Here is a 16,828-nt window from a genome sequence, read left to right on the forward strand (position 1 = left end):
CACTTATGTTCCCATAGATCCTGGGCTCCTGAAAGGCAGCGATCACATTGTAGAAATCATCACGCATGTCGACATGACAGGTGAAATGATGCAATCAACTAGAAGCTGCTGAATTGCTATTTTATTACTACCACCTTCCCCTGCTGGACCGCGGGCTAGTCTGGTATGTGCCACTGAGCCATGACCATGAAATGACCAAAGGGAAGGGGCAGGTGGGAAAGGAAGTCAGGGTGCCGGGTGAACCTCAGAGTGATCAGTCCATCCCTGAGTAATCAAGGGAAAAGGACTTCCTTCATCCTGACAGATTTCTCAGCCTACGTGCGGCACAGCTGGCTGTATCTCAAAATTACCAGTCGGCCGGGCGATCACAGAGCACATTCTTAGGTTAGGGGTAATTATGGTCGATTATGGATTTCCCTAGAATTTTGGCACTCAGTTTAAGCTCTCACACTGCACAATTCATTCTGTGGTTAGATCCCCCCACCACCACCACCTCCAATAGATCAATAACCCATTTCTAGGTGTGGGTTCTTTACTGGCTATTTTCCATGTAGCCAAAAGTTGTGAAGAGAGTAGTGAATCCTGTGAGAGTCTACCCAGAATTTATAAGACACACTCTACCCCGGAGCCAAGGCAGTGAAGGGAGGAAAACAGCTGGTTATTTTATTTATAAAAGATTTCAGGCTGGCTCTTAAAAAGGGTCATTGAACCAACCAAGCAGGGCAGGACCCAACCATTTCAAAAGAACAATAGCTTCACTTTTCTCATACCTGCAGCAAAGACCCTATAACTAGCTCTGGTAACACAACAAAGTCTTTTTTAAAAGTTCCAATCAAAGAATTTTCCCTAAAAAAAAAAAAAAATCCCAATTTCCTTCTGGGGCAGTTTAAACTATTCTCATCTTGTCCCTTTCTTCATTCACAGGCTACAAATATTTGAAGGCTGTCATTCACTAAACCTTCCTTCACCTTATCTTCTCCAGGCTTAATAAATCCAATTTCTTGAAGTTGCCTTCAGAAGGCCTATTTCCCAAAGCTTTAATCAACTCTACATGGTCTTCTCCACCCAAAACATCCATTTTGTTCTCTGAGAAAACCAATAAACATACTTTTTAAATGGTTTAATACAGAGAAGAAATGTAGGGATTATCTTCCTGCTCTCTCTTTTCATGAAAATTTACTTTTCATCATATGACTGGTACAAAATATACAATTCTTTCTAATCTCCGAATCCTACCATAATAGTATAAAGCCATGTTCTGTGACTTTTGGGGTTTAGTTTTGTTTCTTACAGGGACCTGACCCTAAGAAGAATTTCATTTATATCTACCACCGTGTCTGCAAAACTGAGTTTCGAGTAAATGCAGCCTGTAAATGATCAATGAACAAATACAGTGGAGTCAAGTATCACATGCCCTCTTTCAAACAGGCTGCTCCTCCTCTTGGCTCTATTTCTGTTAATTCCACAGCACCACCAGTTCTCCCAGTTAGCACACCCACAATAGCTCCTGCTCCCCTTCCCCACAATCTCATTGGTGCCTGACACATCCAAGATGCCTGGAAATTTGCCAAGAGAATTAAGGTTGCTGCCTTTATCTTCCTTGTGTCTCTTAAGTGTTCCCCCTTCTTCCCAGAGCATGAACCTCAAGACTCACGTGCTCGCCCCTTCATCCAGAGACCATCTAATCATCTAAAGAGTGACTGATTCCCTCTGCCCAGCTCCCCACTAATACATAGCTCTCAGCCACTGGATTAACCAACCTAAAAGAGGCTCCCCCTCAGATATTTGTACACCCACGTTCATAACAGCATTCTTCACAGTAGCCAAAAGAGGGAATTTACCCAAGAGTACACTAATGGATGATAAAACAAAATGTGGCATATGCATACACATACATACGTAAATATATACATTAAAAAGGAAGGAAACTCTGACATATGCTACAACATAGATGAACCTTGAGGACAGTATGCTAAATAAAGTAAGCCAGTCACAAGGACAAATATTGATTCCACTTATATGAGGTCCCTATACAGACAGAAAGTAGAATGGGGGGAAGGTATAGATCAAGTGGTAGAGCGCATGCTTAGCGTGCTCAAGATCCTGGGTTCAATCCCCAGTATCTCCTCTAAAAAATTTAACATAGTTACCTCTCTCCCCCCTCAAAAAAAAAAAAAAAGGTAATACAATAATAAATAAATAAATAAAATATTTTTAAAAATAGAAAGTAGAATATTGGTTGCAAACGGCTGAGGGACAGGGTGTTTCATGGGTCCAGAGTTTCAGTTTAGTGTTCTGAAGATGGGCTCCCGACATTGTGATTGTCATACCACTGGACTGTACACCAAAAAAATGGTTAAGATAGTAAATTTTATGTTATGTGTATTTTGCCAAAATTTAAACACACACCCCTCCCTTAGTTTCAGCTGCCCCCAGCAAACTCCGATTGTTTGGAGCGGGCTGGGCAGTGTGGTTGGATAGAATGGTGGAGCGAACAGCCGTGGACTAGTAAGCAAAGCCAGGAGGGCCTCTACTGGGCCAAGGCCACCTTAGCCTAGATTCCAAAGCCTTTTTCAGAATATGGACCAAACTCAACGCTAAATACATCCTCCCTCCAATGCTCCTTGAGTCTAACCAGAGTGCCTTTCTAGCCTCTTCCCCTCCAATTCCCTGCCCTCAGCCATCACACCAATTGAAAGATTTGACAATCCTCAAATAAGATCTGAATGTTTTGCTCCTTGTTTCAGGAGCTTTTTGCAATCTAAGCCTCAACTACAGGCAACTGATCCTCTTTTAAGGTGCAGAAATTAATGTCAAATATTATCTCCCACGTGAACACTTTTACTGATCTCCGCCCAGTCTCTATCACCTGCCCACCAAGATGTAAACTCCTCTGAAATCTTGCCTGGCACTTCTTAAGACACCAAATTCTACTCTGAATTAGTGGCTCTGGTCTTACTCCGTTCCTCCCCAACCCCCGGAGCCCATACCTAGAGTCCCTGCAAGGATTGAGGCATAGGGATTGATCAGCCTTTGTTAAACTGAATCTGTGATGTTGACTGGGCATTTATTACATTCAAAGCTCCATGCAAGTGCTGGAAAATAGGAGAGAGGTTAAACGGGTATTGACTGAGCACCACTGTGTATCCAGCCCTGGGCAACAGACAAGCTCAGCTTGATCCCTCCCACCTGGGGAAGGTCAGAAAAGCTCCTCCCTCCCAAGGTGCTTTCAATGCCACTTTACAAGGCAATAGGGTTCAAGGACCCTCTGTGACCTACACCTGTCACCTTGAGAAATTAGCCATTTACAGAAAGTTCCCCATCTAAACGTTTATCCAGAAATCTTTATCCCCTTTGGTGGAAAGCAGGCTATAAGGTTAAACAAAGAACCAGGGAGAAAAGTCTACATTAACACTAACTGTGAACCTTTTAAAAAACTAGACATTCAATATATAAACTCCATCTTAATACTAAAAAACAAACAAACAAAACAAACAAACAAACAAAAAATAACCTCTATATAGTCTGTTTTTAGACCATTTCCAAATTTCTTTTCTAAGAGACAATGCTGAAGAGGGAACATAAAATCAGCCTGATGGTGGAGTCCCTGAGCTTTCCCCGTAAGGGACACTGCGCCAAGTGTGTTTCCCCCATAATCTAACTTCGTCCTTCCAGTAGCCCCGTGCCTTCAACCCCATTTTACAGGCGAAGAAATGAAGTTTAAGTAGAGGTGAAGGGTCTTATCTCAGATCGCAGAGCTGGCAAGAGACTGGATTAAAACCCAGCTTGTCAATTTCAGAGCCCAAGCCCTTGACTCTGGTGCCACATGCCCTGAATAACAATTTAGCTTAAACTTTCAAGTTTGCAAAAGCCTTGGAAACCTATCAGAAAGGTATGCAGCAGAAGGCATCTAACAAAAGTGTGTTATAATCAAAATGTAAGCACGAGGGCTAGAAAGTAAGATGAATGGGGAAATTAAGCAGGTATGAAAGTCTTCATTGGAGAAATCGTCCGGGGGTTTTTCCCCTGGGGAAAAAAAATTTTCCAAGATCTGTTCAGTCTCTAAGACTAGTGATTCCCAACTGTTATGTCGAAAGCTATATAAATCTCAAGACAAAAGTTAAAGCCTATTTCTTCTTAAAAGCTCTCAAGTTAGTACCTATTGGTATCTGCATGCAAGGATTATAAAGAAAAGTAGTCAAATTCCACATAACCATGGAGTTTCCTCATTCGTTAGGTGCCTATCCCATCCCCAACCCAGTGCCAAGTATCTTTACAAGAATTGGTTTCTAATCTTTAGAGCAATCACATTAAAGTAGGCATTATTCTCGTTTTATGGATAACAATTTCTATTTTACAGATAATAATTATGGCTGACATGTATTGAGTTTGGACCATGAGTGTGCCAAGTAGCATCATTCTAAACACATATGTAGTCACACATTTACTGGTACAGAGAAGTTAGGTAATTTCCCCAAAGTCACACAGCTAAAACTACGATGCAAACGTGAAGCTCAGCCAGAGTAAGCAACTTGTTTCAAGGCTGCAAAGCTGTCACTGATAAAAGGCTCTCACCATTCCTTAAGCCTGTGCTCCTTCCACTAGTTACCTGCGTGATCCCACCTGTGCTCACCGGGGCCCAAGGCTAAATGCCTAAAAACCTAAGGAAGTGTAGTAGAGAGCGGTATTGCCTACAGCAACCAGACCAGCAAAGGTCCCATCTAAAGAGGCAGAGTTTTCTAGAGAATAAAGAAATCTAGATCTTGATACAAATTCTCCAGATTTTTAATATTGCCCCCAACGTTTTCTAAAAAAGCATAATGTGGGCCAAACAAAACAAGTGCAAGGGCTATCAGCTTGCAACTAAGAGTCCAAAGTCAGGACCTAGAGATTGTCATACTAAGTGAAGTAAGTCAGACAGAGAAAGACAAATATATAACTTATATGTGGAATGTAAATGTGGCACAAATGAATTTATTTACAAAACAGAAACAAACTCACAGACACAGAGGACAAACTTATGGTTACAGGGGAGGGGAAGGAGAGGGAGAAATGAGATTGGGATTTGCAGATACTAACTACTACAAAATAGATAGACAACAAGGTCCAATCATTTAGCATAGGGAATTATATTCAACATCTTGTAATAACCTATAATGATAAGGAATATGAAAAAGAATATATATGTGTGTAACTGAATATGTTGAACACCAGAAACTAACACAGCATTGTAAATCAACTATATTTCAATTTTTAAAAAAGTGCCTAAAGTCAAAAGGTGGGCTGTCACATATAAAATGTCAGAAACCAGAGCTGCTAGGCCATGCTTACTCATAGGTCCCCTCTACATTCAACAAAGATTTACACTAGACACACCCTAGATTCAAACTCTTACCACTGGTAACTCCCTTGTAGGCCCTTCTTCACCCTGGATTTGCAGCCATGAAAATATCTAGTTAAAGAGACTGCATGTGAAATTTTGCATGCTATGATTTTTTCAAATGTCTTACAGTCCCTTTTTTAAAAAGGTTACTACCACACGTGTTGCAGCTACACTAAGCACATCCCTTGTCTGAGGGCTGTGAAATTAAATTCATTCTGGAGAAAATGCTGCTCCATCCTTGACCACTGCCTTGGAGGGGTCCCTGCACTGCAGTCCAGCTTCAAGAATTCCGCTCAGGACATCGCCGCTCATTTCCTGGTGTCCTTCTTTAATCAGCTGGGGGAGACTTGAGGAAATGAGTCAAAATCCTAAGGGCCACTTCTGGCGGCCGTCAACAACAGCAGCAAAATCCATCACCACAACAACATCTGTACATAAACATGCGCCAAGGGAAGCCCACTAAATAACTTGGCATGTTTCTGATGAGAATCTGTTTGGAAGAAGAAAGGCTCTGGGTGGTGAGCTGCCATTATATCTCATCCGGCTCATCCAGGGTAAACGTCCAATGGTATTCCCCACCGCTGGGGGTTTTCTTTCTCACGAGTACGCCGCAAGTATAGGATGCTCAGATCACTTTTCTTTGGAGTGGGGGATGGGAAAATTTCAACTGACTTGCACCAACACTTTAGAGGCAGCTTATCTCCATTTCTGAGGGACTCTAACTGCAATGGACAGCTAACACCTAAAGCCCTCACACCCAGGGTCAAATCCTACCTAGCCCACCCCAGGCAGCTATAATTTAATGACTTCCCCTTCAGTGAATACTTCCCTCCAATTGAAAATGCTCTAACCCAGACATCCTATGCCAGGCAATTCTAGGTCTTTTTCACCAAAATTGGGAAGGTGATGATCTTGACCATCCTGTATTCCCAGAACTTCCAACGATGCCTGGCACAGAATATTTAACAGTTTCAAATAAATCTCACTGTACAACTGATTCTGATAATCATGTGAATGGATCTATAGCTGGGCATATGGGGCCAACCTCAGGCTCCAGCACTGATTATTTTGGGAACTGGCTTATCCTCAGCCAGTTTCTCCAGTGATATGATAGGGATGGTACCTACCAGGGATTGAGAGGACAGGAAATGTCAGGTAAAGGCCCCAGCGCAGGGTCTGGCACTAACGTGAAATTTAAGGCACATCAGAAAATGTGTTTGCAAGAGCACAGCGTGCATGATTTATAAAGTCCTAAGAAAAAAATGTGTAGGTGAGTGGGGAAGACCAGAATGGGGATAACCGAATTTTCTGGGATCCCTTTCTAAGACCATCATGTTATTTCCAGCAGGACAATAATCCAGAATGTCCTGTGTCCAGCTGCTGGGGATGACTCTAGCCTCACACCTGCAGGAACAGGGGGAGAGTATGATGTGCTGGGCACAGGAGCTGTAAACACTGTGGTCGGGTGGGGTGGGGGGGCAGGGACAGAGGGTCCTGCAGAGTTGGCACCTTCTAGCCCTCAAAGTAAAACTGCAGGTGACCATGTGTGGACTGGGGAGAGGGTAACATAAACCACACCTCCCTGCTTTAAACAGGGGTAGAAGAGCAGGATACCACCAAGGGGTCCCTGTGAGCAAGAGAGGCAGAGTAATTTCAAGGAGGCAGGAAGGATTCAAAGAAAGGGTTCAGAAAAAGAGAAGATTCTCCACTCAGAACACTGGAAGAGGAGAATCTGGGACCCAGAGGATCCTTCATGGTGCAGATGCCTCACTGTCCTGCCGAGGGCCCTGGACTCCCCCAAATTTAAGGGACTGGCACAATGGCACACAGTCAATAAAAGCTGAGAAAAGGAGAACCAGGAAGGCAGTACAAGCCTTTGTCACTACACCATACTGCCCCCCAGGAGCCAGACCTTAACATCCCCTTTGCCAAAAATCTGTTGGATGGAGCAGGCTAATTATGAGGAATAAGGAAGCAATTGATTCATTTAATTTTAAAAAGAGGAAATCATCTGTGTGGTCTGTCTTTCCAGTGCCCTCATCGGGTCCGGTGCACACACCTTAACTGAAATTAAAATGTCAGGGCACAAAGATGTAATGACCAAACGGCTTGTCTGAAGCTTAGGAGGTCAAATCCGCCACCGGAATCCGGACACTCAGTTCATGATCCCTCCTACTCTCTTCCCCTACAGGAAAGCCCTTACAATGCCTTACAAGACCGGGAAGGGGCGGCTGCATCTTAAGACTTTACAAGAAAACTGACCAGCAGTCTATATAGCCAGTAACAACGATGCTTCCTTTGGAGCCCTTTAATTCCCCTTCTATCCTTACATTAACAAATCAGTCTTAAAAATTCAAAAAAAAAAAAAAAAAAGACCTGGGAAAGAGCAAGGCTTCAGGGGTTATCCGGGCGACCTGAGCTCGCTCGCGCACCAGCGACACCCAGAAAAAAAAGAGAAGGGGCAGGAATCTGAGGGCTTCCAGGAGCCTGCAAATTCTCCTCATTCTCCACCTGAAGACCCAAGTTCCCGCGCAGATGTAAGCGATTTTCACAGCAGCTTTAAGATCCAAGTAAGATTTGCAGAAAGTTCCACTCCATCTCCTACCCTCTACCACAGGCAGCCCTTAAGTAGAAAGATCACATAGGAAGGGGTCTTGCGAATCTTAAAATTCTCCCCTCAAAAACATGGACCTGCGATTACAGGTCTTAGACACTGAGTCGAGGGGTTTGCAGAGCCCCGCCAGCCTGGCCGGGCACTCTTGCAGGACATAGGCAGTGGCCAGGGTCAGGGACCACTGTCCCGGCGCACAGTCCCTGCCTCCCTCAGGAGCAGGCAGCAAACGTATCCACCCGCCGCTCTGAGGCGCGCTGCAGAAAAGAAACGGCACCGCGGCAGAAAGGGGCGAGCCTCGGGCACGGGATCTACAAAAGCAAAAAGTCTGCAACCTAGCGGCTGCTTTCCACACGCCCTGCTCAAGTTGTCCCCGGAACCGCACCTCCAGGTTGGCGGCCCCAGAGCCGCACGCGGCGCGCTCCCCGTGCAAAAAGCGACCCGGGGACGCCGCAGCCTTCGACTCGGGTCCAGGGTGGCGCCGCGAGCAGACGAGGCAGCCGGTACGGTCTCCGGCTCTGGTGCACAAAGAGCGCAGCGGTTTGGAAGGTAGCTGCCGCACAGCAAAGCAAAGGTTCTCCTCCAACTTCGCCCTCGGCGCGGAGGAGAACCTGCTAGCCGGTTCTCCCGTGCCCCGCTCACACACGCACAACTTTTAACAAAAGGAAGCAGCGGCCGCGCCTCTCCGGGCGGAGATAACGCGCTGGGTGCGAACCCCCGAGCCGCCTGCCTCTGCCCCGGCTCGCCCTGCGCACAAAAGCAGCCCCAAACTCGCACGCAGCCCGCTGCCCTCAACCCGCACCTTGCTCACGCCTAAGCCCCCTCACCGCCCCCGTTCCACGAAGACCCCCAGCTCAGAGCCCCAACACAAGCGGCGGGGGGCTCCTGGCGCAGGTGAGCAGGGCAGGATGCAGGAGGGTCCCAGGGCCGCCGCGAATCTTCCGGGAGGCTGAAACGCACGGGCACCGGAGGACCGGCAGCCACCTCTCCCAACACATCCCAACGTGTTCGAGCCCTCGGGAGGCACAGGCTGCGCTGGCGGGGGGGCGAGGGGGGGGCGCGGCCCGGCTGCCCGCGGCGTCCTCCCACCTGTGTGGACGCGGAGCAGGAGAAGCAGGACGAAGAGGAAATCCCAGGCGCCGCGAGCGCCTCTCATCGCGGTGGCTGCGCTGGGACCGGAGCTCTGTTCCACGTTCCTGCTCTCGCCCAAGTGCACCGAGCGCGGCAAAGCCAAGCCCCCAGAGCCGCGAGCGCGGAGCAGCAGCCCCTCCTCCCAGCGCCCTCCTCCGGCGCGCCGGCCACGCCCCTTCTCCGCGCCCCTCCTCGCCTCCCCTCCCTCCTTCCCGCCTGGGTCTCGCTCCCTGGCGGCGGCGTCTGACCCCTGCTCTTTAGACGTGCTGATCCCGGGGGACTGAGCCTGCAGGGAGGGGGGAGGGCACGCCGGCCCTCTCCGCCCGCTCCCGACTTCAGAGCCCCTTCATCTCTCCACCTCTCCTCCCCTGTGATGTGGTCCGGCCGCCGGAGGCGGTTCCGGGACGAGGGTGGTGCTGCCCGCGCGCTTTGTGAAGCTGGGCACCACGCGCACATCAGGGCACGGGCAGCCACCTGGCAGGTGCTCCCTAGACAATAAAGGTCCGCCTCCTCCCCTCGAACACGCCCCCGAGGGAGGAAGCTGGGGGCCGAAGATAGTGGAGGTACTCCGGGGGACAGGTATTGGGGGAACCTAGGCCCCAACATTCTGCTCTATTCCTGCTATTCGAGGAGGACCAAGCGTGGCGCCTGGCACCGCAGTAAAAGGCTGGGCCAGGGCGTAGGTAATTCTTAATGCTGTTTCTTCACCTGCTGCTTAATCTGTAAGAACACAGTTGTTTACTATTGGTCGGCGTGGCCTCTGCCCAACAAGCCCCTGCTGAGACCTTTCTGGAGACTGCGGCTTTGGGGTAGGGAGTGGTGCCTGGCGAAGTTTGCTGTGGGAACCCGAGTTTTTAAATCCACTTGTGCCCGCGTCGTTGTGCTAAACCCTCCTGGCGCCTTTTTTTTTTTTCCCCTCTCTATCAGACGACAGTTACCGGGGTGGGGATTTTTGTGTTCCTCTTAGCTGCCCGAGCCTGCACCAAGAGCAAAACAATAGTAAAACGATCCTCTTAAGCCAAGTTCCACTGCCTAGGAAGTGCTTTACCCAAGGAAACAACAGTATCTGTATAGGGTTTTATAGTTCCTCCTTAGGGTGAATGTTATTTCATGCTCACAATAACAGCTTTGTGAGGTAGATATGTTTATTATTTTGCTTCTAAAAGTGACCCAAGATCACAGCTAAGAGAGGGGAGACCCAATTATTTTAAGATGCAATGAGCTTTCTCTGCATTCTAATAAATCAGTAAAACACCTCTCTAGAAAGCTGAAGAGTGGAAAATAAATTGGAAGTGCCCATCAGAAAGAGCTACAGAATAATTTAGATACACCTGGACTCTTCTCTAAGGTAGCATCCAAAATTTATAATTAGCCAGTTCTCCCCCTGCTTTATTTAATATTGAAAGCTCTCCTGTTTGTTGCTGATAGGACCTAAATTGGTTTAAGAAAAGTGATTTTTAAAGCTAATCACTTTAAAATGATCATTACTCGACCACTGTATATGATTGTCTCTTTAAATGTATTCTTTATATTCATTCAATAAGCATTTAAGTGTTCACCGTGAACAAAGAGGAGGAGCTAGGCACTGGGAGGACTATTGTTCATAGACAGCTGGGGGCCTTGCCACAATCTTTGTGGTCAAGTGGGGGAACCCACACCCCAATGTCCTAGCAAATGGTTCAAGTCATACAGCTGTGGGAGACCAGAAATTCAAAGGGCTCTGTTTGTGCTCTGGGCCATCAGACCACCTCTTTTTCTTAGAATGACAGAGATAAAAGCTATCACTCAAAGCAATCATAAGTTTCTGAGATCTCGATTTATTTCCAAAGTTATTCTGTACTGGGGGAAAAAATCACTATGTGTTAAAATATCAACATTATGCCTGAGAGAGAAAATTTACAATTTTCTTCTTCAATCAGCTGATATTGGAGAGGATAACAAGTCTTCAGAAGAGTGGGTGAAAAAAAAGGCCATATTGCAATTTAATTCTAAGCAGGAAACGTCTACCAGGGAAAAAAAAAAAGGATAGGGCACTATACAATGCTGGACTGTCATTCATGCCCACCATTCATAAACACGTATCAGCACTGAAGTAGGCATAAGCTACAGAAATCAAAAGACAGATCCTTTGCCTAGAGGAGTCAGTCCAGGAGGGATAACAGATACCCAAATAAGATACTATAATAGTTACCAGGCCTCATGTTCAGCCAGTAACACCAAGTTGGCCATATTTGTTGGTGGAATATTGAAATCTTTCTGTACTGACTGGGAAAAAAGCTACTTCCCTGAACACCTAAGTGTCCTCTCTCTCCAGCTTCTCCCTTGAGATACCCCAAATCTTCCCAGATCTAGTAATTAAAAGTTTAATGCTGGTCACAGCAGAGAGCCTCCAGTCCCTATGCCTTTAGGGTTATTAGCTATTTTTAATAACACCCCCTGCCAGCTATGTACTAAAAGGAGGCATATAAAAGGTGCTATGAGTGAGCTGCCCTGGAAATGAACTAGATTTTAGACCATGTCCAATAGAAGCATTTACCATAATGGAAACGTTTTATATGTCAGGTGAGATGTATGGGACCAGTTCTGCACTCTTTTGTGATAGCCCTGGACCGATTCGTGAATTATACTTTATATGTCTTTATTGTTTTCCTAACTGTATTAGTGAGAACTCTTGACTGCAACTCGTAGAAACCCAGCTCAGACTGAAAAGCAAACAAAGAAACCTAAAATGTATTGACTCATATAACTGAAAAGTCCAGGGATGATAATGTTGCAGGCTTTCCTAGATCTAAGAGCTCAGAGTCATCAGGACTTGAAGGTATGTGTGTGTGCATGTGTGTGTGTGTGCGCGTGCACACATGCATTCTTCCCCATCTCCATCCTTCAGCAATACTTTTCTGTATTGCTTTTCTGACCTCATGTGCAGCTCTAGGCTTACAGCTCATTAGTACTGAGGCGAGAAGAGCTTTTCCACCTTCAGGAACATCTCCAATAAATGTACAGACTTGGCTGAAGTCACATGCCCATCCAGAACCAGTCACTGAAGCCAGACAGATGGAACAGGAGGATTGGCCAGGCCTGGGTCACATGCCCACCCCTGAGGCCAGAGTTAAGGGCCCACTTCATCAACATCACGAGGCTTAAAAATGGAGAGGGTTGCGTCCCCAAAGAAAAAGTGAGGTCCTCTCACCAGAAGGAGGAATGATGTTGCACAAAGCGAGTTAAAAATGTTCACTATAGTCTCACACAGCCCAAATCTATAATTTGAATTATTTTTATATTTCTGATTGTGAAAGTAAAGATGTTTATTGTAAAAAATTTAGAAAAATACCCAAAATTGTAATGAACAAAACAAAACAAAAATCTCCAAGATCTAATTACTGAAGGGTTCATTTTGGTGTATTTCTTTCAAATCTTTTTTCTCTGCTTATTCTAAGCATTTTTTTCCATTATATGATTTAAGATTTTTATGATATTTGCTAGTTGTCTGTCTAGCTTTTTCATTAATTATAACATAAGCATTGTCCCAGATCATTAAAAATCCTTTGGAAACATAACATATAATGGTAATATAATGTTCAGTCAGTCATATGTATGTACCATAATTCTGGATGTTTAATCATTTCTCTATATTTTCCAGCTTTTTTTTTCTATCATAAATTACTTTGTGGTAAAGATCTTGGTGGATAAAACTTCCCTGTCTCTGATTATTTAGAATAGCTTCCTAGACGTGGAATGACTACATCAAGGGAACAAGCCTTGCCAAGTTGTCTACTTAATGGTCCTTGTTTTTCTAGTAACCATTCGAAAGTCTTCTGTCCATCAAGTGGGACAAATGAATATATGATCCTTATTGGTAGGCTCCATGCTAACAATAACCCTACCAGTTTGTGAGGATGAAAAAAGATAATGGTACTCTCTCAGTTCAAGCTTTCATTCAGTATTTATTGAACACCTTCCATGTACCAGATGTGCTGTGTTAGGTGCTGGAAATGCAGTTAGACAAGACCCAGATGCTGTCCTCGAAGTGTCCTCTGACATGTACAGAGAAAGAAGAGAGGCACGTAAGGGGGTTAAAGATTAAATCATTACACGTGCTGTAACAGAGCTAAGCCCAGGGTGATGTTTGAACATATACATCATATTGTATGGTGGCCTCATGAGACACCCCGAAATAGGTGGCAGTTAGATTCTGAGGCATCAGGAGGAGAGGAAGGTGGAACAGGGGAGAATGTTGGAGGGGTAGGAAGCACACATGCAAAGGGCTAGAGGCGTGAAACCTCGTGAGGCACATGAACCATAAGTAACGTGGCACAGCTAACGGAAGTGGGATCTGGGCTGGGGGTCGGGGGTCAGGGGGAGAGTTGAGACCACAGAGATAAACAAGAACCATTTGTGCCAAGAAACATGAACTTCACCCTCCGAGGAGGGATGAAGCTATGAAGAGTCACTAAAGGACTTTACTCCGGGGGCAGATGAGATAAGATTTCCATTTTGGAAAGACAGTGGGGAAGCTCAGTGAAGGATGAATGGAAAGAAGCCAAAACTTGAGGCAGGAAGTAAATAGTAAGGAGCTAAATGTGGGGAACCACGGAAGGAATGGTGAACTGGATTAGGTTCCCAGAGATGAGAATGGCGAGGGGGGTGAAGGAGAGAGACGCTTAGCAGACCCAGTAGATGGTGATCACTGACAGTATTGTGGTAGGTGAGTGGAGGGAGGGACAGATGTCTGGTGTCAGCTGCCACCTGCTTCCCTGCAGCAAGACATGGAAGCAGGTTTGTAATGGAAAGAGAAGGATGTGGAGTTGAGCCTGGCGGGTTCTCGCCAGCCAGATCTGCGGACCTGAAGCTCAGCATGGGGCCGGGCCATAGAGAGGTGGCTGCAGCCAAGGGTTTGGGTGAGGTCACCCCAGATGGAGTGTACCCCACAGGAAAAACAGGGGCTGATGTCAGCACTAAGGGAAACACATTTAAAGGACAAGCAGAAAAAGAGGATCCCACAAAGGCCAGAATTCAGATAAGGAAGGGTCAGAAAGGCAAAAACAGAGAGGGCTGTGGCACAAGGAGATTTCAGGGAGTGTTCAGGTGTCACTTATCTCTTAGGGAGGTCAAATAAGATAAGGGCAGAAAAGCATCAGTTGGCATTGGTAATCCTGTAATAAGAACTGACAACGCCTAGCCAATTCCAAATTCTTTTTTTTTTCCTCTTTTTTTTTTATTGAGGTATAGTCATTTCACAATGCTGTGTCAATTTCTGTTCTACAGCACAATGCTTCAGTCATACATGAATATACGTATATTCATTTTCATATTCTTTTTCACCATGAACTAGTACTACAAGATATTGAATATATTTCCCTGTGCAATACAGTATAAACTTGTTTATCTATTTTATATACATTAGTCAGTATCTGCAAATCTCAAACTCCCAGTTTATCCCTTCCCACCCCCCAAATTCTTTATATCAACTCACTCATTTCATCCTCACAATAACTCTACCAGGTAGGTAGTCCTGGTCTCCCCCGCTTTACAGATGAGGAAACTGAGGCTCAGGGGACTTAAGTAACTTGCACTAAATTTGCTCCAAGATGTGGATCCTTGGCAGGCCGACTTCATAGCCCCTGTGCTTCGTTCCCGTGATAATTTGCTTCTCTAGTTAACCTAGAGGTCATTGGTGACTAAACACATATTCACACACACAGACACAGACACACAGTTTGTGATGCCAGAATTCATGCTGCAGTGGGTTGAACAATACAGTAGAGGTACAGAGGTAGATCCAGGGATTTATTGTTTGATAAATTTTCAAGAGATTGAATGGTATAAGGAAGGAGGGCATTGGAACAAGAGATCAAAGGGAGACTGGGAAGCCTTGAGCAGCTGGTAGGCTGAGGTGAAAACACCAGAGAGGGAGATTTTGAAAATCCAGCTGGTGGGGGAGGATGGTTGAAAAGGGGAGAGGAAAACAGAATCTAAAGCCAAGGCAGTGTGGGGAGGATATAGCTCAGTGGTAGAGCGAATGCTTAGATGCACGAGGTCCTGGATTCAATCACCAGTACCTTCGTCAAATAAATAAACAAAAACCTAATTACCTCCCCCTAAAAATAATAAATAAATAAATAAATAAATAAATAAATAAATAAATAAATAAATAAGCCAAGATGGAGGAATGAACATTAGAAAATGGAAGGGATAAATCCAGAGAAAAACATGGAAATTTGTGGGAGGCAGTGTGAATTTTAAAATCTTTTTTGTTTATTTATATACTTTTGGTACTTAATATTTAGTACTTAAATATATATCATTTTAGTACTTAAAATATGACACTGAAAGATTATTTTATCATACTTATCAGCAGCCATTGCTCTGCCTGGAGCATTGTACAAATATGAATAAATAAATAACAGCTTGATAGGGCCTCTTATCTAAATCCATGTTACTTCCCAGAATCAGGAATATTTCTAAACTTCAGAGTCACATTTGTGTTCCATAAATCCCCACAGCCCATGGTTCAGACATCTTTTAAGTCATGTTATCTTTCATTGCCTTATATTAGAATTATTTGTAACCTTGTCATAGCCTTTCCACTAAATAACACAATCTTTGAGGAAGCCGTGCTGTAATTCAACTGTGGGTCTCACTGAAGGGCTTGCCCAAAACAAAGCCACGATGCACGCAGTAGGTACTGTGTGTCTGCAAAATGGAGTTTCTGATAAATTATGCATCCTCTTACCATAATTTTTATTTTGCCAGGGCTTATTGGGGCTCCAAGAAATCCAGCTTCTTTTGCTGAAATTATTATTGTTGTCATAAATTTGTATAATCCAAATCTGTCTTAATCTCATACTGAACGCCATGACCTTTTTACCTTTTGACGTTTTCCTTAGGATCTGATAAAAAAGTCACATTGCAGGAGGAAGGAAGAAAGAAAAACTTGTTTTATGATTAAAAGCATTCAATGACTGAGTAAATACCAGGAGAAAAAGCGTATTTAACACACAGAAAAAAGTACATATAAATCAGGTCTTCTGATTGGGGAGGGAGGGGATAGAATTGTTTAATCCACTTGCAGTTCTTAAAATTTGCAATAAAATGATCTCAGATTAGGGACGCATCCCACATTCCTGAATGATAGAAACTGTTTTTACTTTTGAAGGGATAGCAATATGAACAAGGCTTTTGTAACACCAGTGCTGTAGCAGAAACCGTTCCCAGTGTCGGAAGTAGCTCTGGTCTTGGTTTGCCCGTAGCCCTCTGGTAGTTACCGTGATTGTGGAAATGGGGAGAGGCTGGGGTAAGGAAGGGGCTTGAGACACTTTGGGGAGTGAAAGGGGACAACAGCCAGAAACCAAACAATCTAGGATGAATGGTTATCTTGAGAATAAGATTATAGCAACCTCTCTGTGGCTACCTCTTTTCAATTAGGAATCAGATTTCTTCTATCCCCAGGGCCCTTTAAGACAGAAATGCCTTGGAGATGCGTCTGCAGGGATTGAATTCTGACCTCAGCTTAGGGGGAGGTGTGAACCCAGAGAGAGAATACAAGTAAAAATGAGAGAGAGAGAAAGAATACGAGTGCAAAATCACTTGCCCATTAATTGTGATTGACAATGAGTCAATTAATTTTAACTAACTTGTACCTTAAAAAAAATAAATCCTGGCCAAAATCATCATCATCATCATCATCATTATCACTATACATA

General features: G+C 44.8%; 1 protein-coding gene across 4 annotated transcripts in view; it reads right to left on the reverse strand.

Moving 5' to 3' along the window:
- Positions 1-9,234, reverse strand: part of KIT (KIT proto-oncogene, receptor tyrosine kinase) — a 77,386-nt gene extending 68,152 nt beyond the window's left edge. For 3 of the 4 annotated variants that reach the window (XM_031434463.2, XM_064486524.1, XM_031434461.2), the window contains exon 1: positions 9,084-9,205. In XM_031434463.2, coding sequence (XP_031290323.2) covers positions 9,084-9,150 — 67 coding nt within the window. In that variant the 5' untranslated portion in view covers positions 9,151-9,205. Of the gene's footprint in view, positions 1-9,083 lie in introns of all 4 variants that reach the window. The other variant, XM_031434462.2, reaches the window with a different exon arrangement.
- Between the last annotated feature and the right edge of the window lie 7,594 nt (positions 9,235-16,828).

Source organism: Camelus dromedarius, chromosome 1 (assembly GCF_036321535.1).
Source record: "Camelus dromedarius isolate mCamDro1 chromosome 1, mCamDro1.pat, whole genome shotgun sequence".
Taxonomy (NCBI): Eukaryota; Metazoa; Chordata; class Mammalia; order Artiodactyla; family Camelidae; genus Camelus; species Camelus dromedarius.